The 26,814-nt window shown below is 40.9% G+C and overlaps 1 protein-coding gene across 4 annotated transcripts in view; it reads left to right on the top strand.

The window, feature by feature from the left end:
• The window catches only part of MYO1H (myosin IH), an 89,618-nt gene that overhangs the window by 28,033 nt on the left and 34,771 nt on the right, over positions 1-26,814 (top strand). For all 4 annotated transcript variants that reach the window (XR_011490723.1, XM_070475439.1, XM_070475438.1 and 1 more), the window contains exons 2-4: positions 22,182-22,343; positions 23,121-23,236; positions 25,826-26,024. Coding sequence is in view for 3 of the 4 variants with exons in the window: in XM_070475439.1 (XP_070331540.1) it covers positions 22,218-22,343; positions 23,121-23,236; positions 25,826-26,024 (441 nt within the window). In the remaining variant the exon portion in view is untranslated. The remainder of the gene's footprint in view (positions 1-22,181; positions 22,344-23,120; positions 23,237-25,825; positions 26,025-26,814) is intronic.

Below are 26,814 nucleotides of genomic sequence, written 5' to 3'. Positions count from 1 at the left end.
GTTGTTTTCTGTCAAACCTCAACATGAATCAGCCATAGGTATATGTATAGTATGACTTATTTTTAAAGCAAAGCTGCATCTAAGCCGGCTGTGTGTTTTTGTATCACTACTATTAAAAACTCTTGTGAATGCTTTTCCTCCAGTCAACTCCCATTATCTTACCTTATCTTTTGACTAACAAAGTAAATATTGTATCCTGAAATCTTGAAGAAAAGCAATATCAGACAGAGTTTGACAACAGAAACTTAATGACACTATTTTAAGTAACTTTCTAGTTGACCATTTTTGACTAGAATCAGAGAAAAGCCATTGAAAAGGTTAGCTACTGAGTACAGGTCTGTCGTCTTGTTCACTGTTCCTGTAATTGTGTTCTATTTCTCTCGGGGTTGTGAGTTCCTGGGGGCCAGGTACCTCCCATCATGCTTTGCACACAGTAGATGCTCAGAAAATATTTGCCAATTAGTTAATCAACTGCTGTGCTCTTTTGAGAAATAAGAGACTTCTCTAGTAGTCCAGTGGTTAAGACTCTGAACTTCTGCTGCAGGGCATACACGTTCAATCCCTGGACAGGGAACTAATCCTGCATACTGCATGGCTGGTCAAAAAAATAAGGTAAACTTTTAAAAACCAAAAAAAATCAGAAAACTCCGTTATTATGATTATTTTGATTGTGTTCATATTCCTGTTTAATAGGATCACTCAAATTTGCAATGTGATAGTTTGCTTCTTAAATTGACAATACAGATTCTAGAATCAACGTTTCCAATAGTTGCAGCAGATTTTACAAAATTGTCTCTGCTTGAATCTAAAACACATGATTCTATGCTGGTCAGGGAAGTTGGTTCCAATTATGCTATTTCTCCATCACTATCATTTAGATAAAATAAAACTGTTTTCTCTCCTGTATGATTTTCTAGATATTCAGGATTCTGTCAGATGAGACTTTCTCTCTTTCCTTGTTTCAGAATTCAAGTTTTACTAGCAGAACTAATAAAGAAGAGGCTTTCAATACAGTTCAGAAGATGTAGGGTTTTTTCTGTTTTCAGTGCTAGACTCTTTGTTGTCACAGAAGTCTGTCTCTGCTCAGAATTCTGCTTTTAATGGAGTCTTTCAAAGATGACATGTATTGATGAAAATAATTCTAGTTCTCAATACTAATACTTTCGTATCAGGGGTACTTGGTCATGAGGCTTAAAATATACCATTGGAGTCCATAGAGCTTACTAGGAAATTAGCTGAATTGCCTGAACTTTGATTTCTAACCTTGTAATTCTGCACATTTCAATTCCAGAAGATTTTTCAAAAATTAACTAATTAATTTATAGCTGCACTGGGTCTTCGTATCTGCACTCGGGCCTTCTCTAGTTGCGGTGAGAGAGGGCTACTCTCGGTTACGGTACACGGGCTTCTCATTGCGGTGGCTTCTGTTGCAGAGTGCAGGTTCTAGGCTCGCAGGCTTCAGTAGTTGAGGCACACGGGCTTAGTTGCCCTGAAGCATGTGGGATCTTCCCGAATCAGGGATCAAACCCCTGTGCCGTGCCATGGCAGATGGATTCTTAACCAGTGGACCACCAGGAAAGCCCCTCAGATGACTTTACATTATGTGATATGTTATAGTGTCATTGTTAATTTATGAGGATTAATCATGTTATTTTAGAACAAGGACACCAAATCACATATAAAACGTTATCCCAGTATTTTTATGTACACACACACAGAGGTGGGAAAGATTAGAAGGAAGATTTCAAAAGGAAAACAATGGTAATTTCTGAATGGTGGGATTTTGGATAATCTTTATTCTCCTTATCATGTTTTCCCAGAATGTCTACAAACGTATGTGTAATTCTTTTATAATCAGATAACAGAAAAGAGAAGATACAGAAAACTTATGGGAGGTTTTTAATAGTTGCCTGTTTAATAAGCATGCTTTTCCTACTTTTTCCCTGCTTTTTCACATCGGAAGCCACTCCGACTTTCTTTTTTTCCTTTTGGCTGCCCTGCGCAGCTTGAGGGTCCGCTACCCCGACCAGGCATTGGCCCCAGGCTCCCGCAGTGAGGGCGCCGAGTCCTAACCAGTGGTGCATGCGGGCCTCTGTGCTCAGTCACTTAGTCGTGTCCAACCCTTCACAACTCCGTGGACTGTAGCCTGGCAGGCTCCTCTGTCCCTGGGATTCTCCAGGCAACAGTACCCTTCTCCAGGGTGCCCTTCTCCAGGGGATCTTCCTGACCTAGGGATCAAACCCACATCTCCTGTGTCTCCTGCATTGCAGATGGATTCTTTACCCACTGAGCCACCTGGGAAGCCCCTCTAACCACTGAACTGTCAGGGAATTCCCGGAAACCATACAGTGTTAACAGCAAAAATCCAAGGATTTCCCTAGTGGTCCAGAGGCTAAGATACAGCTCTACCAATGCAGTGGGCTTAGGTTCCATCCCTGGTCAGGGAACTAGAGCCCATGTGCCGCAACCAAGAGTTTGCATGCTGCAGCTAAGACCTGATGCAGCCAATTTTTTTTAAGGTAGCAAAATCCAGAAAAGTAAATTAAAAAAAAAAAAATGGCACATATTGATCTTTATTTGTTGCATATTTTGTGCTTATTTGTCCCCAAGGGATCATGTGTAGCCTTCCCTTCTTCCTCTCTTTCTCCCCCCCGCCAGTGAACCCTTTTCTCAGCCTAAGAGTATTTAGAGTTTGCTTTCTCAATTTTCACATGCATGTTGCCTCCAGGGAATTATAGTCTTTTTTACCTTCAACCTTCCTTAACTTTATTCTTTTCTTTCATTTTTATTGGAGTATCGTTGCTTTGCAGTGTTGCGTTCGTTTCTGCTGTAAGCAGAGTGAATCAGCTCTCTGTGTGCGTACATCCACTCTTGGTTACTAAAGAACTGGGTCGAGGTCCCTGTGCCGTTCAGTAGGTTCTCACTGCGAATGTGCTGAGTCGCTCAGTCGTGTCCGACTCTTTGCGACCCTTTGGACTGTAGCCCTCCAGGCTCCTCTGTCCATGGAATTGTCCAGGCAAGAATACTGGAGTGCGCTGCCATTTCCCCCTCAGTGGGATTTCCTCCTCCAGGGAATCTTCCCGATCCAGGGATCGAACCCGAGTCTCTTGAGTCTCCTGCATGGGCAGGTGGATTCTTTACCACTATGCCGCCTGGGAAGCCCCAAATAGTTTAAAAACCTATGCTTAAAGCTGTCTATTCTGTGATGTCTATTAATTTCTTCATTGACCCGAAAGAAATGTGGACTGAGGTGGTGGGGGCACCCTGGGAAAATCCTGGGCCACACTTCAGGGCCACACTTTTATTGTGTCAAATAGGTTTTAGTATTAATCAATGGTCAATGCCTAGTTTCTACTGAGTGTTTGCAAGGCTCCCAAACCATGAACTATCTTTCTTTCCAGGGAAGGATAGCTGAGGATACCAGCAAGATTCTCTTTAAGGGAAGAAAATGCTTCTTTTATAAATTCATCCATAAACTCAGGGACATGGGACTTCAAGGATCTTTCATGGACTTGAGGAAAGGCTAAAAGTATTTAGGATATATATCCTCCATTCAAAGCTGCTATGTGTACTGCCATATCATTGTAGCATTACTTTTTTGGTAATGTTAAAGAAACCATATTAGTTTTTAAAAATTTCAATATATTAAAAAAGATTTTTTTTCAAACTTTAAGCTTCTTATTTTGTATCATGGTAGTTTCAGGTGAACAGCAGAGGGACTCAGCCATACACATGCATGTGGAGTTTGGGGGAGGATGAATAAAATTTATTTTTATATATTTATTTGGCTGTGCCGGGTTTCAATTGCGATATACTCAGGATCTTTTTCATTGCAGCCTATGAGATCTAGTTCCCTGACCAGGGATCGAACCCAGGCCCCCTGCACTGGGAGCACAGAGTCTTAGCCACTGGACCACCAGGGAAGCCACCTGCAGCATTGTTTGTAATGGCTAAGACATGGAAGCAACCCAAGTATCCATCTATAGATTAGTGGGTAAAGAGAGTGTGGTATAAGCATACAATGGAACTTTATTCCAGCCACAAAAAAGAAAGAAATCTTACCACTTGTAACAACATTGATGGACCTTGAGGGAATTTTGCCAAGTGAAATAAGTCAGACAAAAAAAGACAGACACTGTCTGATATTACTTACATGTTGAATTTTTTTTTCTTGAACTATAGTTGATTTACAATATTGTGTTTGTTTCAAGTATACAGTAAAGTGATTCAGTTTTATATATATATATTCTTTTTTCAGATTCTTTTCATTATAGGTTATTATAAGATATTGAATATAGTTCCCTATGCTATACAGTAAAATCCTTGTTTATTTATTGTGTATATATAGGTATAGATATAGTAGTGTGAATCTGTTAATCCCATACTCCTAATTTATCCCCCGCTTCCATGTTGAATCTTAAAACCAAACAAAATCCAAGCTCATAGATACAGAGAAGAGACTGGTGGTTGCCAGAGTTGGAGGTTGGGAGAAATGGTTGAAAGTGGTCAAAAGATACAAACTTTCAGTTATAAAATAAGTAAGTTATGGGGATATCATATACAGTATGGTAACTGTAGTTAATAATATTGTAGTTATATTTGAAAGTTGCTGAAAGAGATCTTAAAAGTTCTCATCAAAGAAAAAAATTTTTGTAACTATGTAAATTGATGGCTATTAGCTAGACTTTATGGTGACCATTTTGCAATGCATAAAAAAATCATTATGAGTACACCTGAAACTAATATAATTCTACATGTCAGTTACACCTTGATTTTTTTTAAAAAAAGAACGTGTATGAAGGGGAAAAAATGCTGTAGATGTCCAAAGATCTTTTTGCTGTATTTATTGGTGTAATTTATTTACTTATTGTTGGGAAGTAGTAAGAGAAATCTAGCCCTTGCCTTTGATTTTTTTAATCCTCTCCTTTATGCTGAAAATAATGTATGCAGTTACATGGCCATTTCTTTCTCCACCTGGAACTCCCAAGAGGCAATTAAGACTCTGTGAACTGTTCTAATTCTTACTAGGAGACCGTCTAATCCCTAAGGTAATTTAGAAGCATTATTCTGTTTATTGATATTCATAATTATACACATTCAGTAGTGATTAAGAGGCTGCGGTTGAATAATCAAAAGCTGACAGTCTTCTTGTCCTTACATGAAAAGATAGTCCCACATTTCAGCCGTTGAGCAAATCGGATGCATAAAAACATACAATATGATAATGCTCTTATCACTCAAGTTTCATCCCCGTCCTTTCCACAGCTGAGACTCCCCCTTGAGTCAAATTATCAGACCTTGCTTGCTTTCTTGATGTATGTTCGATTTAAATTTTAGCTGTCATTGAGTACCATCCTTCATGCTTGGGGATGACACCTTCAGAGGGTTTTCTTGAGAGCTAGAAGCGTTGTTTGTTTATGGAGCAAATGCTCATTAAGTTCTACCAGAGAAACTGCTACCTGCTGTTTGCACAGTTAAATTTCTGTGTGTGTTTGGGCAGCTAAGAAGCAGCAGTGGGTCTGGAAAGGTACCATCTCTCCTCGAGTTCTCAATGACCCTATTTTTCAACATTTAACAATGCTAGATATAAAGATCTTAATTAAGAAGTGTCTCAGCCATGAGTTTGAGGGATTCATCATAAACCATCAAACACTTGTTTGGAAAGGGTTATACTTGAAATTCCACTTTTTTTTTTTCCTCTTGGTGCCTACAATTTTTAAATACCATTGATTTGGAAGCCTGGATCTTAAGAACTAGAGACATGTATGTGATACAGGATATAGAGTAGAGATCAGCGGATTTTTTTTGTAAAGGGCCAGATAATAAATATTTTAGGCTTTGTGGACCATTCAGCCTCCATGGAAACTAGTTAAGTCTGTCATAGCAGGAAAGTAGTCACAGATAGACATACACGATAATCATGGCTATTGTCTAATACATGTTAATGGACACAGACATTGGAATTTCATTCAATTTTCTCATGACTTTTTTTAAAAAAAATTATTCTTCTGTTGCGTCAAAAGCAGGCAGCTGTCTGGATTTGACCCATGAGCCCTAGTTTGCTATTCTCTGACACAGACCATCATAACTGTTTAGTTTTTAGAATTTCATTGACCGCTGACTGAGCTGCTGTGACTGGCTTCATTGTGAATCTTGCTTTCTCTTTAAGGACCCACTGATTTTCTCTGGCATATTCTTGCCGTTTGACTCTGTGATCAGAGGCAGTTTCCTCTAACCATCAGGATAATGATAAAAAGCAGGTATAACCTGCAAACAGCTATAAAAAGAGCCATACAGTGTCATGAATCATTTTTGAGACTCTAGGAAAGCCAAGCCTATTTGTCCTTGCTGGTTTCTCATCAGTATATTCTGGAAGCATCACTAGGTGGTATATAGTCTTCATGCAGTTTGCAAAGTCGAAATGGAACTAGAGGTTTTTAGATTTATACGTATGCCCATACATCTTAATCTGCTTAGACTCTCAAGATAGGATCTTTCCCCACTACCTTAGGGAAGAATCTTCTGCTGTTAAACTATTTTATTCTGTCGCATACTTTTTTTAAAAAAAAAAATGGCTTTAAGATAAGTATTCCCCAACTTTTCCAATGACTCGAGATCCCTGGATCTGAGTTTTCGGTGAACATTTTTTTTAACGTAGGCATGAAAGGAATATACATGCAGCCCATTGGGAGTGGGCATGTGGTCTCTCGCTGGTGGAGCAAATGTTTCAGACTGTTGTTATTCAAGATAGTTTCTGGTGTCTGTGCCCCAGGAGATGGCCCTCCACTACGGGAGGGTGGGAGGTGACCGGGAGCTGCCTGGCTAAACCAACAGAAGTGCGGGCCGGATTTCTGGCCTGAACCCAGACGTTTGAGCGCCTCATAGCTCCTCGGGGACCTGACAGGCAATTGTATTATGAAAGCTGACATGCTGAATGGGCCGCTTTTACAGATATTCTTTACCTGTCTCTTTGTGTTAAAGTGGGAGAAAGCCAAGTAGCAGAGGAGAGAGTCGAGGAAGGCGGCAGGGAGCTGGCAGGTGGAATAAAATATCGGGCGGGTTTCATGCACGGAGCCCGATGTAGGCTGCGTAACAAGAAAGGGTTGCACAGAACAAATCTCTTTTGTTCCCCGTCATCTTTAAATGAGTGTCAAAGTAGGCAGGGGGGCTTTGACCGTTAACCGCACAATTTAGCCGGCCTGTTGTGTCCTGTGGGCCCCACCTCCTCGGAGTTTCTCAGATTAGAAAAGAAGACCCCGGCCCCTTATAAATGGGCCATCTCTTGTTCTTTGTATCCAGACTGCCCAGTGTGAAATCCACAGTGACGTTAAATGTTTTCTAATGAATAATTACTGAAAGGAAATGGAGGACTATATGTGTAATGGATTGTAGCGCATTAAAATGTTTTATTTTGGGCACAAAAATGTTGTCCTTCACAAGCACCACGATTGTTGCAGAAGGGCCTTTGTGCGGGACCTGTTTCAATGGATTATCTGCCAGCGTTTCCATCGCAAGTGGGAATCAAAGGCCGCCTTTGGCAAACTAATGTTTTTCAAGATGGCAGCCATGAAACACATTTAGTATTTAAAGTTGTGGGCTTTAAAGGAATGTTTGAACTCTGGAGCTTTTCTCACTTTCCCCCCTTTTGATTTGGGAAAGGGTAGAGGCTGTCCCCACGCCCACCCCCTCGCCCTGGTCCAGCAGCAGCCGGACGGTCTGCCTCTACCAGCCTCTTGGAGCGTGTTTCATACAGACAAGCAGGAGGTCCCGGGCATGGGTGGTGGCCACTTTCTCTGGACTAAATATCATTTTCTTTTTTCCTGGGTGTGTGTGGGGATGATTATGAGACTGAAGCGTATCTCAGATGGCATCTTGTGGTGAACTTACTGAGAATTTCCCAGTGGGTTTTTACTGGGGAAACTGTTGGAATCTGAGTGGCTATTCAGTGTCAAAGCATTGAGATCCTTAGGTCTGTGTACCAGCTCTAATCGGTTTATGACAAAACTAACAGGAGTTTCTGTGCTGCTTGAATTGGTGTGGAGATGTCAACTTCAGAGTTTCAATACTGCTTTGTTGCCAATGAGACAACTGCCATAGCCAGGGTCTTCTCTCTCTCTCCCTGGAATTTTCCTAATACGAATGTTAGGGAACTGAAGGCAAAAATAGCTGTGAATGTCTGACGCTCATGGCTAAAATGTTTCTGGAAGGTGGAACATTCCAAACTCTTGGGTCAACTACCTTCATGGAGTGGAGGGTGAATGTGTTTGTCCCCTGGAAAAAGTTTCGTTGGTCCTTATGGATGTAGCCAAAAACATCCACAGTCTCAACTTTTTTCCATGAGATTAATTGTATGCAAGTATTGTACTAAGAAAAAAAAAAAAAGCTAAGCATTTCTCATCTGTGAATTAAAGATGTTGACAGAAGTGGGTCTTGCTTACAAGACTCTGCCTGAAATCCTCATTGGTTTTTAAGTTTTAGGTATGAGAAGCAGCCACAAGATTCTGTGTTAGAGAAGAAATAGATGCAAGAATCAATACTTCTAAAAGCTGCGACAGAATGTTGATCTTCCTTCTGACATGTGAACATAACTTCCATCCTCCCAGTCTTTCTCTTTTGGTTTATTCTGTTTACCTGCTGTCTCCACAAGTCTACCTAATTTTCACTGAAGCAAGGCTTTCAGTGACTCAGCTTTCTCAGCTCCTATTTTATAGCGAATAAGTGAAAAATAAACGTGAACTTCCTCATAGGCACTGCTGCCCTACATTCTTTATCTTGAGAGGAAACACAATTAAGATATGTTTTCAAAAGGTTTTTAATTGTGGGCGATAACCCACACACTGAAAAATACATAAATAAAGTGCGTGCATGTACGCTCAGTCACTCAGTCATGTTTTTACTTTTTGTGACCCCATGGACTGTAGCCCTCCAGGCTCTTCTGTCCATGGGATTTCTCAGGCAAGAATCCTGGAGTGGGTTGCCATTTTCTCCTGCAAGTGATCGTCTCGACCCAGGGATCGAACCCACCTCTCTTGCATCTCCTGCATTGGCAGGTGAATTCTTTACCACTTCACCACCTGGGACCCCCCTGGATTTTCATGACTTAAAAAAAAAAAATCATTTGCTGTGCAAATAAAAATTACACTTTTCAAAGCAATCAGTGGATTTCACAAAGTGGAAGCATCTAGATGATTTTAAGTGGTACAGAGATGGCATAGTTGTGTGTTCATGCAAATTGGAGAAAAGAACTAACAACCTTATACATCACTGTTCAGATCCTACACCTGGGAACAAGCCAAAAGGCCTTGTTGTGCTTCTTGAAAAAGGCAGGACTTTGACACGGCGAAAGTCACCGCTGAAACGTGGACTGACCAGATTCATTCATGATTGTCTTTTGTATGGAGCCGACTGCTTCTGGTTTAAGTTTGGAAGAAGAAAACAGACCCAAAGGCATTTACTTTTTAGCCACCAAAGGCGTTGTAATCCTGTCAGCAAAAAATGAGAGCTTTTACCCACAAGCTACAAGTCACCAAGCAATTGTTGGGGAATCTCCAGGTGTGGCCTTGTTATTTAGTTGATGGAGGGAAGGGACCTAGTGATCATGAGATTTATCGAAAGGGCCTTTCCCTGCATCCAGCCTAGTTGTTGCTCAGTCGCCCAGGCGTGTCTGACTCTTTGTGACCCGATGGACTGCAACACAGCAGGTTTCCCTATCCTTCACCATTTCCCAGAGCTTGCTCAAAAACCTTACCGTTTACAATTGGAGCTCCAGTTTGAGTCAAAAGATCATCCTTTTTCTTCTGGATTTATTAAAATTCTATCCATTATGTTATTATTACCGAACCTAGGTAATGCACAGTGAAGCCAAACAAACCAAAAACCTTGGAGTTTGGAGCAGAGAAAGGTTTATTGCAGGGGCATGCAAGAAGACAGGTGGCCCGTGCCTCCCAATCCCCAGAGTCCTGGAAGGGTTTCAACAAAGCACTTATAAAGGCAAGGTAAGGGAGGGGCGTGGTTAGTTGTTGCAAGCTTCTCAGTGTAGAAATCCTTTGTTTTTTGCAGCTGTCCACATAAGCCAGGTCTTTTCAGTTCACTTCTTTTCACCAAAACTTCTTAAACACATTAACCTTAGACACAACAAGTGAACCGAAAGCAAAGGGATCCATAGGGTTTTTAGCCAAAGTATAACCTATCCAAGATAGGGAAAGGTTTGGAGACGTTTGGGGGGTCCCCTTCTATACCTATCAAGTCTAACTGCATAAGGATATTTGAAACAGCCCTAGAACTGACTTTGAGACCATTGTAGCTAGTGGTTTTATTTTGTGGTTGAAGCAGGATGAGCAAATCTCTTCAAGGTTCCGATTTCATTGCCACAGAATCAGAAGCTCCAAATGCAGGACAAATCTGTGGTTCTCACTCAGATGCAGATAAACCTCTTCTAACCTGTTATATACAAAAGAGATGAAGCACCGTGGTGGAGCATTGAAACAAACATGGAGAAGTGCTTGTATTTTCTGTGTAAGAGGCTCAATTGAGTAGACATAGAAGAATGAGTTTGGAGAGACAGGTGTGTGTTGAATCCCAGCTGGGTCCCTAACTGGCTGTAAACTTAGTTCTCACCATTATTGGGTTGGCCAGAAGATTTGTTTGGGTTTTTCCACAAGATGTTACAGAAAAACAACAGTGACCTTTCTGGCCAGCCCAATATTACTACATCCATTGTTATTTTTATCATCTACTACTTTTGGAGGACAAACTACTATTTATTTGGTGCTACCTCATATCCTTACATAAAATCTGTTAAAGAAATATTATGACCTCACATTATATGGTAGCAAACTGTTGAGAAGAGTCTGTACCTCTATAGAGTTCCATTGTATTGAGTTACCTGTTTCCCTATTGATGAATATTTGAATTTTATCTTTGTGAGATCATATATAATAGAATAAATCTCTAAGTGAAATTATTACATAAAAGAATGTGTACTTGACTTTTAAAATATATTATCAAATTACATTTCATAGATGTTCTACAATATACGTGTCCTCTCACCTGTAATAGATGCAAGTAACTCTTTGCCACAGTCTCATGAAGACTGTTCTCAAACTTTACCTATCAGATTGCCAAAAATGAGACAATATACGTGTCCTCTCACCTGTAATAGATGCAAGTAACTCTTTGCCACAGTCTCATGAAGACTGTTCTCAAACTTTACCTATCAGATTGCCAAAAATGAGAAATGGTATTTTAGTGGTATTTCAATATATTCTAACAGCATTTCTCTTTGGAGTGAAGTTGAGTATCTTTCTCTAATGTTTAAAAGACAAATTTTCATATTCTTTTCTGTGAATTGTTTATATCCCTTTCCCATTTTTGATGTGATGCACGTTGAGGGGTGTTGAACTTATTCTTATTGATTTATGGAAACTCTTTATATATTAAGGAAATGAGTCATTTGTCTGAGATGTGAATTGCAATTTTTTTTCCCCCAAAATTGTTTTTATCTTTTGACTCTGCTTACGATGCTCTTCCTAGCCTAAAATTTTTCTTTGTAGTTGAATTGATCAGTATTTTCTTCTGTGGTTTCTGAATTTTGTATCATACTTAAAAAGGCATTCCTCCCTTCACCTGTATTTTCTTCTACTATTTTATTTTATAATTTTCTTTTTTGATGTTTCAATCTTTGATCCTTCTGGAATTTGTTTTGGCTTCTGTTGTTTTTGATAATGTAATTATCAAGAAAGTTGAACTTTATCTAGTGTCATTTCAGAATCTATGAGATGCGTAGTTTTCCACTCTTGATCAACTGATACTATAAGTCTATTATTAACAGATTTTCTAATATGTCTTCCTGGAATAAATCCCACTTGGTCACATTTTACTATCCCTTTTTTGTTATATTGAATTCTGTTTATTAATTGAGGAATTTGGTATTGTTATACCTATAAGAGGTTGGCCTAGTTTTTTTTAGTATTTTTATTACAAAATATCATACATGAAGAAGAACATGCATGTATAATCTAAGGAATAATAACTATATGTTTTTACCCAGTGTTAGATAAGTACAATCCTTTGTTTTCCCAGTAGTTGGATCACTTGTGAATGTATCCTCAAGCAACATATTGCTTAATTTTGCTTGTTTGGGACCTTGGTTAAAATAGAAAGAAACTACATATATATATGTGTGTGTGTATATTCTTATGTATTTTGCTTTTCTTTGAACAATGCTGTTTATTTGAAATCAAGCCATGTTGATGAGCCTAATTGCCCTTCATTCACTTTCACAGCTGTATACAACATAATAGTTGAATTAAACATCTTTGAATCGCCTTATCCAGGATCTGACATATATTTCCATTTCTTGAAGTCTTGTTTTGTATCCTTCTGGAATGTGTGAAAAAGAGCATGGATGGTTTAGATTTGAATCTAGACTGTTTAGATTTGAATCTCTGTCAACTCTACTATCCTTGTGGCAAGTTATTTAAACTCTCTGAACCTCAGTTTTCACATCCGAAAAATGGGAGTAAAATATCTATTACCTTATAGGTTGTTGAAAGGTTTCAAATGAATCTATATATGAAAAGTACTTAAGGCAGTGCATGGTGCTCTGTAAAGCTCTGAATAACTGTCTGATGTGATTATAGCATTATGTGGTAGTGATAGCCGCGTATTTTATTATTGTTAGAACTTGAAGTTTTTCCCTGTTCTGAGGCTTTCCCTGGTGGCTCAGATGATAAAGAATCCACCTGCAATTCGAGAGACCTGGGTTCAATCCCTGGGTTGGGAAGATCCCCTGGGGAAGAAAATGGCAACCCACTCCAGTATTCTTGCCTGGAGAATCCCCATGAACAGAGGAGCCTGGTGGGCTGCAGTCAATGGGTTCGAAAAAGAGTTGGACATGACTGAACAACTAAGCCTGTTATAGCTTGTTACAAATAATGCTGCTGCATGCTTCTCATGTTTGTCCCTCACTGCACATAAACGAGAAGAATGAAGATGCTTGGTTACAGGGCATGTGTCCTCAACTTTTACTAGGCTGTGCTGAATTGTTTTCTAAGGCAGCTATACCAATTTACACTCCTATTCACGGAGTTTGAGAATTTCTCTCACTTGACATTTTTGCTATCCTATGAGGTTTTAAAATTTTTACCAATGTGTTAAGTATGCAATTGTATTCCACTGGGGTAAAAATTTGCATTTAAAACATTTTTATTGGCCATTCTTCAACAAAATGCCTGTTAGTCATTGAGTCAGTTGGGTTTTTTTTTTTTTTAATTCATCCCTAAATTCTCTTTGTGTATGTGTGTGTTAGTCACTCAGTCATGTTGGACTCTTTGCAACCCCGTGGACCTGTAAGGCTCCTCTGTCCATGGAGTTCTCCAGGCAAGAATACTGGAGTGGGTTGCCATGCCCTCCTCCAGGGGATCTTCCCAAACCAGGTGTCAAATGCTGGTCTCCTGCATTGCAGGCAGATTCTGTACCGTCTGAGCCCACTAGGGAAGCCCCAAATTCTCTTTATGTATTATTTTTTCACTCTGTACCTTTTCTTTTCACTTTCTAAGTATCTTTTGATAAACAAAAGCTCAGTTTTCATATAGTCAAGATTGCATGTTATTCTCTTTATGGTTGAATTTCCTTGCTGGCTCAGATGGTAAAGAGTCTGCCTGAAATGCAGGAAACCCAGGTTTGATCCATGGGTCAGGAAGATCTCCTGGAGAAGGAAATGGCAACCCACCCCAGTATGCTTGCCTGGAGAATCCCATGGACAGAAGATCTTGGCAAGCCCCAGTCCATGGGGTCGCAAAGAGTCAGACACGACTGAGCTGCTAACACTTCACTTCACTTCCCTTTATGATTGATATTCTTTTGTATAAATTATGAAGAAACTTTTCCCTACCCCTTGGTCATGAAGAGAACTTTTATATTTGTTTCTAAAACTTTATAGTTTTGCCTTTCACATTTAGATCTTGATTTTGTGACAGTTTTGAAATTTAATTCACATACCATTCAGGAAATTCACCCTCTGAAGTACACACTCAAGTTTGTTAGTATATTCAGAGTTGTGCAACCATCACCAAAATCAATTTTAAAACACTGTCATCACGTTAAAAAGAGGCTTTAACAGGGCTTCCCTGGCAGTCCAGTGGTTAAGACTCCATCCTTTCAGTACAGAGGGTATGGGTTTGATCCTAGTCCAGGAACTAAGACCCTACATGCTGAGCAGCCAAAAACAAAGAAATAAAATACATATTAAAAGAAAAAGAAACCTTTTATCCTATAGCAGTTACATCTCATTTTCTCTCAACCCCCCCTGCCCTTGGTAACCACTAATTACCTTTCCATTGCTATAGATTTGCCTATTCTGGACATTTCATATAAATGGAATCATATATGTGATCTGTTGTGACTGGCTTCTTCCACTTAGCATACTGTTTTCAAAGTTGATCCATATATGTATCTGTACTTCATTCCTTTCTTTTTTTAAGATATTGTTTTTAAAAATATTTATTTATTTTTGGCTGTGTCATGTCTTAGTTGTGACACGCAGGATCTTTCATTGAGGTGTGCAGACTTTGTAGCCCCATGGCATGTGAGTTTTTGATTCCCCGACCAAGATGGGCTCTTAATTCCCTGACCAGGGATCAAGCATGCATCTCCTGCATTGGAAGGCAGATTCTGTACCTCTGGAACACCAGGCAAGTCCCATTTCATTGCCAATGGAATATTAATCCCATTGTATAGGTGTACTGCATTTTGTTTATTCATTCATCAGTTGATGGACGTTTAAGTTGCTTCCCCTTTGGGACCATTATGAATAATGCTGCTGTGAACGTATCTATATGAGTTTTTGCTTGGGCATGTTTAATTTCTCTTGGGTATATACCTAAGAGGAGAACTGCTGGGTCATATAGGAGATCTATATTTAACCTTTTGAGGAACTGCTAGGCTGTTTTCCAAAGTGACTGCATCATTTTATAGTCCATCAACAATATCCAAAGATTCTAATTTTTCTGTTTTCTCACCAACACTTGCTATAGTCTAACATCTTGATTGTAGCGATCCTAGTGGGTATGAAGTGATGGCTTATCGTGATTTTGATTTGCATCTTTCTGTTTCACATCTTTTAATATGTAGATTCTCCTGCAGTGGTCTTCAAAAAATGATGAAGAAACTAGATAGTTTGTCCCATAGAGTTTCCTAGTTTGAATTTAGGTGACTATTGATGGCAGTGGTTTTTTTTATTAAAGTGTTTTTCATCCTTGGTTTTCTTTTGAACTGGAAATTAGTTTCCAGACCTGTGTAGTCTAAACACTAGTCACTAGCCACCTGTGGCTATTTAAATCTAAGTTAAGTAAAAAATTAAGTTTCTCCATCTCATCATATTTCAGATGCTCAGAGGCCACATATAGCTCAATCACAGCTGTTGTGTTGAACAGTGAAGCTACAGAACATTTTCATCATCTCAGAAAGTTCAATTTTGTTGAAGTGTTGACCTGATCAGATTCAGTGAGGCTTAATCAAGATTAAGATTTGCACGATTTGAATCCATTGAAATCTGAGATTTGCTTTATGACCTGGGTTGTGGTCAACTTTTGTAAATGCTCTGTGTGCAAAGCATATACTGTATGATTGTTGGGTGCAGTATTATGTTAGCTAATTGTTCTGTCTAGATTTTCTCTGTCCAGCTGATTTTTCTGCCATGGTTTTCTGTTAATTTCTGACAGAGGTTAGTTAAGATCTTTTACTATTGGACTTCCTGAATAAACTGTCATACAGTTGACCTTTGAAAAGCATGGGGGGTTGGGGTACTGACCTTCTGTGTTGTCAAAAATCCATTTATAACTTAGGGTTGATCCTCTGCAGAATCAACCAATCACAGATTCTGTAGTCCTGCTGAAAAGCATTTATTATTATTAAAAAAAAAAAACCTGTATATAAGTGGATCCACAAATTTCAAACCTGTGTTGTTCAAGGGTCAACTGTATAATATGTACATACAATGGAGTACTTTGCAACCCTGAAAAGGAATGAGGAATGTCATTATAAACAGCTCTGAAGGGATCTCCTGGATAGATTTCCCAGTGAAAATACTGGTGAAAAAATAGCATTTCGAGTTTGCAAGCATATGCCTAAGAAAGGAGGAAAGCAAATCTTCATGTGTATTCGCTTCTATTTAAGAAAAGAAACAATTTTTAGTATTCTAAAGCTTTTGAAATGATTGTTTACAGCAGGAAGAAGTTAATAGGGTAGAAGGGACAAGTATGATAGATCTTTGACTATGCCTTATTTTGTTTTTGGCATCATTAGGTATATTTTACATAATGATAAAATAAAATTTCAAAATCAGTCTCCCCAAATAAAACAATAAAAGTGAACCAAAATATGTATCTCATTGCTGGTATAGATAGTCATGTGGAAATCAACTATTTAAAGGGAGATTAAAGCACAGTAATGTGCCTATACAAACCCAGTGAAGTACTCTGAAGACAAATAATTTTTAAATTATTTATTTATTTATTTTGGCTGCTCTGGGTCTTCGTTGCTCTGCGTGGGCTTTCTCTAGTTGCAGCAAGTGGGAGCTCCTCTTCCTTGTGGTGCACAGGCTTCTCATTGCAGTGGCTTCTCTTTTCACAGCGCACAGGCTCTAGCTGCACAGGCTTCAGTAGTTGCAATGCATGGGCTTAGTTGCTCCATGGCTGTAGAATCGTCTCAGGCCAGGGATCAAATCTATGTCCCCTGCACTGGCAGGCAGAATCTTATCCACTGTGCTACCGGGGATGTCCTGAAGACAAATAACTTTTGGACTTCCCTGGCCGTCCAAGACTCTGCACTTCCAATGCAGGAAGCGAGGGTTTGATCGTTGATCAGGGGACTAAGATCCCACATGCCGTAGCACAACTAAAACACACACACACACACACACACACACACACACACACACACACACACAAACAACCAAAAATAGAGAAGTACCCCTTTAAAAAATATTTCAAACACTCTTCAGTAATGATGTTGATGATCGTGTTAGTATTGCTCTGTTGAGACTGTTGTGTGACTTGTGGAATAAAGCCAATGAATAATTATGTCACTGAACTGGAATTTTAGATAGGAGAAAGAGGAAGAGATATAAGTAAAGTAAGTTTAAGTACAAACCCCTTAGTTGTATATTTAAATTGATAGAATTAGGATAAACTCATGTATTTTATTAAAAGAAAATCCTTTCTTGGTGTCTCTAACGAAAAGCTTTAGAAACAGTGAGCAACCCAGTGACAGTGAGCACCCCTAGTGTCTGATTGTGTTATCTACCACCTCCCCATTGAAAGAAATCGGAGCTCCTTGGGCAGATTCAAGGTCTAGGTTGGGAATATATAAAATAAACCTAAAAGCAGCTTGACATTTTGATGAGCAAGGAAAGCTATCGAAGACTGTTAAGGTTATGTCAAAAGGACTCAAGAGCCCACTTAAAAAGTTCCCCCACTGTCCAAAATTGGGATAATTTTAGCATGTGAAGTGAAAGTCGCTCAGTCATGTCCAACTCTTTGCGACTCCATGGACTATGCAGTCCATGGAATTCTCCAGGCCAGAATACTGGAGTGGGTAGCCTTTCCCTTCTCCAGGGGATCTTCCCAATCCAGGAATTGAACCCAGGTCTTCCACATTGCAGGTGGATTCTTTACCAACTGAGCTATCAGGGAAGCCAGTTTTAGCATCCCATACCTAGATAGCATATTAAAAAGCAGAGACATTACTTTGCCAACAAAGGTCTGTCTATTCAAGGCTATGGTTTTTCCAGTGGTCATGTATGGATGTGAGAGTTGGACTGTGAAGAAGGCTGAGCACCGAAGAATTGATGCTTTTGAACTGTGGTGTTGGAGAAGACTCTTGAGAGTCCCTTGGACTGCAAGGAGATCCAACCAGTCCATCTTAAAGGAAATCAGTCCTGGGTGTTCATTGGAAAGACTGATGCTGAAGCTGAAACTCCAATACTTTGGCCACCTCGTGCAAAGGGTTGACTCATTGGAAAAGACCGTGATGCTGGGAGGGATTGGGTGCAGGAGGAGAAGGGGACGACAGAGGATGAGATGGCTGGATGGCATCACCAACTCGATGGACATGAGTTTGAGTAAACTCCAGGAGTTGGTGATAGACAGGGAGGCCTGGCGTGCTGCGATTCATGGGGTCGCAAAGAGTTGGACATGACTGAATGACTGAACTGAACTGAAGAATAAATAATTGCCATGAATGAAATATATCAAGTACAGTTAAACCTGCAGTCTCATGATATTAAAAACTCATGGTCCCCTTTGAAAAATGCTATGGAACCAGCTCATTCTGAAAATAGGCAAAGCAAGCATTTATCCTGCCTTTTTTCTCCCCAAACTGGACCTTGGGGCAACCAAATAGTTGATAAATTTCTCTTTGTAGAAAGATTCCAGCTAATAAATAAAGAAGTGAAAGAGTTGGAATATTACCATTCTTTGCAGTCTCTTTAGAAAATCTGGATTTAGGCATGTGTATTAGAGCACTGACATCTTAAAACATCAGCCAGACCTTATGTACTTCTGTTGGAAATACACTGTACTGCCTATAAAATCTTTTGTCCTGAATGACTCAGTCCTGCATCTGATAAGTCTTCTAGATCAAACTAGCAGTTTTCAGAAAATGCATGAGAGAGAGAAACATGTTACATGACTCTGTAAGAATGCAATCCACAAAATCCAGAATATGGGGGATTCTACAGGGCAATTGTCAATAAAATCCTATGTTTAAAACTTTTCTTGAAGAATTGGAACGGTTTGGCAACACAAGCTGGACATCCCTGCCTGGTGTCAACCAGCTAACTCCAAGCAGTGGCTGCACATAGATGGCCATTCACTCGCTAGTCTGAGTGAGTCCCTGCCACCAACAGCCTGACTCGGTCCCAGTATCTGCCCTGTAGGTAGCAGAGTTTAGGATCCCTGCTCTTTGTGTTTGCATAGTAATATCTCCTAGTTTTATCACCCCAAAGATGGAATTCTTTCTTAAGTATTGCAAAGATCTCTTACTCTTTAATTTTCCTCTTGTCTGGTTGTTTATGGTATTAATGTTTTCTTAACGATAAAGTCTCTTTGGTCAAGATGAAACCCTTCAATTTCTTCATTACCCTTTCTCCTGCTCCAATATTCATCTCTCTGACCATTCTTGTCAATATCATTAGGACCCTTTAGCTTGTCCATGTCCTTCTAAAGATATTTTGAAATAAACTAGATAATAGAAATCCAGATTTTAGTAGTGAAATACTGCAACAAACGGAACTCCAGGCTGACATGGATGCACTGTGCTTTGGCCATTGGAAGTTAAAATCGTTGTCACATTCTTTAATCTCTGAGGTTTTATCAAATCTCTTTGGGCCACGTAAGGCCCAGGGGCTGACTGCTGGACTCACTCCAGTAAGCGTGTTGCCACTCCCCTCTCCAGGACTGGAATAAGAAAGAAGCTTTGTTAATCTCTGCAACCCTCCACATGCAGAGATCAGACTGCTGTAATATTTGTGGGTACAACTCTAGAGATTACTTCAGACTCCAATGAGGAATGAAGGGTGTGCACGCTCAGTCGTGTCCGACTCTTTGTGACCCCATGGACTGTAGCCCACCAGTCGCCTCTGTCCATGGGATTCTCCAGGCAAGAATCCTGGAGTGGGCTGCCGTTTCCTCCTTCAGGGGATCTTCAGACTCCAGCCCACTCCCAGTTTCAGATGGGACTTGTTGACTACTCACCGGCAGATTTCTTTTTTGCTTTGTTATGATCTTGTTTCTAACAATCTAATTATTAATAGTCATGAGGATGGAAGCAAAAACTCACAGAGCTGATATTGTCTCTGGCACTGTTCCAAGAACTTTCCACGGTCCTGTTCAAACCAATAATCCTGTGAAGTAGCTACACTTATGATTCCATTTACATTTACAGACAGGAAACAGACAGGGGCTTGGAAAGCCTAAGACTTTCCCAGGATTATACTATGCGGGGGGCAACAGAGATGAGATTTGAACCTGACAGACTCATGTTCCAAAGTCTTTGCATCTTTCATCACTATGCTATACTTGTAAAATGTAAGTCTCTTATAAGACAGAAGGGGACAACAGAGGATGAGATGGTTGGATGGCATCACCGACTTGATGGACATGAGTTTGAGCAAGCTCTGGGAGTTGGTGACGGACAGGGAGGCCTGGTGTGCTGGAGGCCATGGGATCGCAAAGAGTTGGACACTAACCTGAACTGATACGTCTCTTAATCTGAACAACTGAGCTGAACTGATAAGTCTCTTAATCACCTTTTTTTTGGGTCAAGCTGAAACCCTTGAATTTCTTTATTACCTTTCCTTCTTCTATACTTATCACTATGCCTCTGTTATTAAAAAAAAAATTTAATGGGAATATTTGTAATCTACTAGAATGTGTGTGTACTGAGTCTCTTAGCCATGTCTGACTCTCTGTGGCCCCATGGGCTCTCTGTAGCCCACCAGGCTTTTGTGTCCATGGGGTTTCCCAGACAAGAATACTGGAGCAGATTACCATTTCCTACTCCAGGGATCCTCCCAAAATAATTTGATCTAAATGCATCATTTTTATCCTTTGATTACTACTTATTACCATGATTACGCCTTTTCGCTTCATATAGCTAGTGTAGGGAGACACCTGGTGGTGATCCAGTTTTTTAAAACTTCTCATTATGGAAAATTTCACATAAACACACTGGCGTGCTGCAGTCCATGAGGTCACAGAGAGTCAGGGACACGACTGGATAACAACAACATACACAGAAGAGAATAATAAATCCCTTCTATACCCATCACCCAGCTTCAACAATTATGAGCATTCTGCCATTCTATTATCATCTTCACCTCCATCCACTCCGGATCCTCCACTCACCATTTGATTATTTTTATGGTTCTTTTCAAAACAGAATTTATGTGTATCAAAATGCACAACACTGTAGCCATTTATCTTGACAAATAGATACACCCATGTAACTCCATAGCTGCACCAAGTTAGAGGATGTTTCTATCACTCCAGAAGTGTCCTCGGCCAGGCAATCCCCCATAACCAGGCAACAGTTGTGATTTTCACTGTAGATTAGTTTTGCTTGTCTCAGAATGTCATATAAATGGAATCATACAGCATGCAGCCTTTTGTGTCTGAGTTCTTTCCCTCGGCATAACGTCTGTGTCTTTGTACACACCTGTCGCTTCTCTTTTACTGCTGTACCCAGTCTATTGTATAGATGTTCTACTTCCGTTCTCTGGCTGATGGGAACTTGGATTGTTTCCAGTTTGGGGCCATCGTGAATGAACTTGATGTAAACCTTCATGTTCCAGTCTTTTTGTGGACCTATGTCTACATTCCTCTTGTGTAAATACTTCGGAATGGAATTGCTGCCATCAAAGGGTAGAGGCTTGGTTAACTTCATTAGAAACTGCCAGACCTTTCCCCAGTGATTCGGCCAGTTGGTCTTCCTGCCAGCAATGTATGAAAATTCGATCGTTTCACATCCTCGAGAATATTCAATGTCGTCTTTTTCATTTGAAGTCTTCCGGTGGCACCTCATTGTGATCCGAAGGGTGCATTTCTCTGATGACTAATGATGTTGAGGACTTTTTTATGTGCTTATTGACCGTCTGTCTGTCTTCACCTGTGAAGAATCCATTCAAGTCTTTTCCCAGTTTATGTTAGGTCTGAGTTTTGGGTTTTGTTTTTCTTTTAACCGAGCTGAGTATTTTACTCTAGATACAACTTCTTTGCAGGTATATAATTCATGAACATTTTTTTTGCCAGCCTGTGGCTGGCTGATTTATTTCTTAACAGTGTCTTCTGATGGGAAGGTTGATGTTTGATGAAGTCTAAAGGGCATGATAATAGCACATCATAGGGTTGGAATGAGGATCAATAGAGATAATACATGTCAAACGGTTAGTGTCATGCTGAAGCAGTGAATGCTGAGTCCCTGGCAGCAGCTGCTGCTGCTATAATTACTGCTTTTTCTATCATTACTTGTATCCCTAACCAGATCATAAATGCTGAATGAAGAAAGCATAATGTAATCTCTACTCTCAGCTGTCCCCAGGATCTAGGATCTTGCTATTTCCATTCTAGACATGCGATAAAAATGACATAAGTGAGTTGCTGAGAAGGTTGTGTTTTCCGTAGAAAGAAGAAGTGAGACGCAAGCACATCCGTCTGCACATGGAAGGAGCACTGACCGCCCAGGACAAGGTCGGGGTACAGGATTTTGTGCTGCTGGATGCGTACACCAGCGAATCTGCTTTTCTGGACAACCTCCGCAAGCGTTTCAGCGAGAATCTCATCTATGTAACGTAACTCATTTCTCAGCTGTTTTTCCTTAAGTGGTGGTTCCCTTCTGGTCTTTGGCCTTTTAAAAAAAATTATTTAATTTGTTTAGCTGCACTGGATGTTAGTTACAGCATGTAGGATCTAGTTCCTTGACCAGGGATCAAACCTGGGCCCCCTGCATGGGGAGGGCGGAGTCATAGCCCCTGGACCCCCAGGGAAGTCCCCCAGTCTCTAGTCCTGATGGCTGTGAACAGTATCACTCTAGGTTAACCATCAGAGGGGCCGTGTCCAGGGACCACTGTCAGATGCCCTGTGATCCTTTGTTTTAAGACCTCTCTGGCTGCCCATGCTGGAGACCCAACTAAAATCAGTCTAAGCCCCGAGAGAGAATCTGTCAACCTATGTAACTTCAGGGTCCAGAAGTAGATCTCTAGGGTCTAGGATGATGTCTTGAGGACTCTTTCCCAGCCCTCTGCTTTCTTTTGCATCAGTTTCCTTCTGCGGCAGCCTCTCTGCACAGTGGCAAGGTGGCTGCCAGCAGAACCAGGCCTTTCTTAACACAATAAGCAGAGCAGTCTTGATCACTTGGTTGGTAGTCTGTGCGCCAATGCTAGCTAGGTTTCCTGACAGTGGAGACATCTCCTCCCCCCACTCCCCACAACACAACCTGACTTATTTATTGTGTTGTATCCCCAGTACTGAAGGGGCACATGGGGATCGTAGCATATGATGGTCTTTGGCCAGAGCCATTTGCACCCTGGAATTCCTCACTAGTGCTTTGGTCTGTCCCTCTAGACATATATCGGGACCCTCCTTGTGTCTGTGAACCCATACCAGGAGCTGGGAATCTATACTCTGAGCCAGATGGAACTTTACCAAGGGGTCAGCTTCTTTGAACTGCCACCACATGTGTAAGTAGCTCCCATGGAATCAGCAATAGAAGTATTTTTCTCTTTCTGCCTCTCTTTCTCCCCCCTCTCTCCCTTCACCACATATGTCCACCTATTACCCACCCACCTACCCATCCATCCACCCATCCATTATCCACCCCATTCATCCATCATCCAACCACTTGTCCATCCATCCACCTATCCATCCATCCACTTGTCTACTCATCCATCCATTCACCCACACACACACCCATCTACCCCTTCATCCATCCATTCATCCATCCACCCATTATCTATCTAACTATCCATCCATCCACCCACACACTCACCCACATACCCACCCACCTATCCGTCCATCCATCCACTAATCTACGCATCCACCCATCCACCTACACATCCACCCACCCACCCACCCATCCATCCATCCATCCATCCATCCATCATCCACCCCATTCATCCATCCATCTATTGATCTATTCATCCACTTGTCTACTCATCCATCCATTCACCCACACACCCATCCATCCACCCACACACCCATCCACCCATCCGTCATCCACTCCATTCATCCATCCATCTACCTATCTACCCACCTACCCAACCTACCCATCCATCCATCCACCCACTCATCTATCCATTCATATACCCATCCATTTACATTCTTGTTGCATGCTCATTAGGTTCTGTGCCTTACTTAAATTACTCCCTTCTTCTGAAATAAATCTTTCAACACAATGGAAAACATCAGCAGATCATTATCAGATCTCATTTTAATTGTGATGAAAGGTGGAATCTTTGAAAGACTGCTGCCGCTAGAGTTACCTTCTCTGGGAAGTGGGTTGCTATAGTGCCACCTACTGGCGCTTGACTATCATGGCCGCTGAGTAGAAGGCCGGTGACTAGGAACTTAGCAGGACTGGCGATCCGGAAGAAAAGCAATATTCTGCCTGGTCTGTATGTTACTCTGGGGCTTTGATGAATTTCCCTCTTCTCCTCCTTGGTTGACTTTTGGGCTATTAAGTTCTTGCTTCCTTTTTCTTGGTGATTCAACTATTCCACTCCCAAGGCGTTTATATATCTTTCTGCCTCACCACCAATAGCGATCACAGAAAAATACTCAGCTTTCAAACGGCCACATCCTACGAGTATACCCCGGGAAACCTTTATGCTTCAGTTTCTGAACTTGTAGATAAAGCCTCTATAATAGTGCCCTAAGCTCTGTTTTTAAAACAGAAGTTTTTATTTTTTTTTTGTTTCCTATCTCTATATATTTAGTATTTTAGGTTTTGAAGGAAAAAAATGAGCTCTTATATCTGTTGTATTATTTAATATTTAGATAAGATGTTATTTCCAGCTACATTTAATAGAACATCTCTTGGTGATGTAATTTAGTACATAGATTATTCTTATAAGAAATGTTGATTGATTTTTTTTTCTTCCATTTATTTTTATTTGTTGGAGGCTAATTACTTTACAACATTGCAGTGGTTTTTGTCATACATTGAAATGAATTAGCCATGGATTTACATGTATTCCCCATCCTGGTCCCCCCTCCCACCTCCCTCTCCACCCCATCCCTCTGGGTCTTCCCAGTGCACCAGGCCTGAGCACTTGTCTCATGCATCCAACCTGGGCTGGTGATCTGTTTCACCCTAGATATACATGTTTCGATGCTGTTCTCTTGAAACATCCCGCCCTCGCCTTCTCCCACAGAGTCCACAAGTCTGTTCTATACATCTGAGTCTCTTTTTCTTTTTTTGCATATAAGGTTATCGTTACCATCTTTCTAAATTCCATATATATGTGTTAGTATACTGTAATGGACTTTATCTTTCTGGCTTACTTCGCTCTGTATAATGGGTTCCAGTTTCACCCATCTCATTAGAACTGGTTCAAATGAATTCTTTTTGATGGCTGAGTAATATTCCATGGTGATTTTTTTTTTTAATTGGTAAATTCTGAAAATTTTTTATTCCTGCCCCAAGTCTTCACTTTAACTTTTCAACTGTTAGAGTTTGGGGGTTTCCCTGGTGGCTCAGACGGTAAAGAATCCGCCTGCAATGCAGGAGATCCAGATTCCATTCCTGGGTCGGTAAGATCCCCTGGAGAAGGGAATGGCTACCCACTCCATTATTCTTGCCTGGAGAATCCCATGGACAGAGGAGCCTGGCAGGCTGCAGTGCATGGGGTTGCAAAGAGTCGGACATGATTGGGTGACTAATACACATTAGAAGTTTCCTATCTAGTGGGTAATGGTGAAGGTTTGCCAGCTCTCTGAGCTAAGTGCCTGGTACCACAGTCTGGATGTAGCTTCCGAGAGGCGAGGTAGTTTGTCCTTCTGCTCTGATGGGTATCAGAGCCAAGGGAAGTAGTGTTATAGTCACCTTACACTCCTTTAAAAAAAAAAAATTTGTTTGCCTGTACTGGTCTTTATTGCAGCAACATGGGATCTTCAGTTGCAGCCTATGAACTGTTAGTTGTGGCATGTGGGATCTAGTTCCCTGGCCAAGGATCAAACCCAGGCCCCCTGCATTGGGAGCTCAGAGTCTTAGCCACTGGACCGCCAGGGAAGGCCCTACTCCTGCCGTTTCTGTCTCACTCCTTCTCCAGCTATGCCATAGCTGACAACGCTTACCGCATGATGTGCTCGGAGCTAAATAACCACTTCATCCTCATTTCTGGAGAGAGTGGGGCAGGGAAAACAGAGGCCTCCAAGAAGATCCTCCAGTATTTTGCAGTGACCTGCCCGATGACCGAATCACTGCAGAGAGCCCGTGACCGACTGCTGTTCTCCAACCCAGTGTTGGAGGTAAGTGATCTTTAAGGACCTAGAAAGGGGAGTTCCAGGGAGGTCACTTAGGAAGAAGAGCCTCTGCTCGGGTGGGTCGGTCAAAATGGGCAGGTCTGGGAGTTAAGAAGAGAACAGATCACATGGCAGTACAATCGGTTCCTTACACACGAACAAATTGCATTCTGATAGAGCGCTCGTAAGTCCAATTTGTTTATAAGTCCAACAGAGTTAGCCAAGTACCCAACTAACACAATCAGCTATACAGTACTGTGCTGTAATAGGCTTATAATGCTTTTCACACAGATAATACATAAACAAATAAACATTTTTAGTCTTATAGTACAGTGCCTTGAAAAGTGCAGTGGTGTGTACAGCAGCTGGCATCCAGGGGCTGGCATCGAGTGGACAGGCAGGAAGAGTGACTGCCTGGAGGGGGGAGAGGAGCTAGGACATGGTAGAGCTGAAGGGTCATCAGCAACAGGAGATGGAGGGCAGGCTGCACTCACTTACATGACTGGACATGCAAGCGCATGTTTGCATCTTTGAAAGCTCACACCTCGAAGGTTCATATATAGGGGACTTACTATACTATTAATATATAGTTCATTGTGTTAATTGGGTACCTAAGCTAACCTTGTTGGGCTTACAAACATGCTTTCAGAACAGAACTTGTTTGTATGTAGGGGACTTACTGTATCGTGGTGAAGGGTGTGACCTTGAAGTCCAGCAGGCATGGAGACCAATCCCAGGACGATCACATACCAGCAAGCTTCTGCATATCATTCATATCCTGGAGCCAGTTCCCCAT

The sequence above is a fragment of the Odocoileus virginianus genome, chromosome 12 (genome assembly GCF_023699985.2).
Source record: "Odocoileus virginianus isolate 20LAN1187 ecotype Illinois chromosome 12, Ovbor_1.2, whole genome shotgun sequence".
Taxonomy (NCBI): Eukaryota; Metazoa; Chordata; class Mammalia; order Artiodactyla; family Cervidae; genus Odocoileus; species Odocoileus virginianus.
Note: the sequence above shows the minus strand (reverse complement) of the source record. Positions and strands in the feature narration are given on the sequence as shown.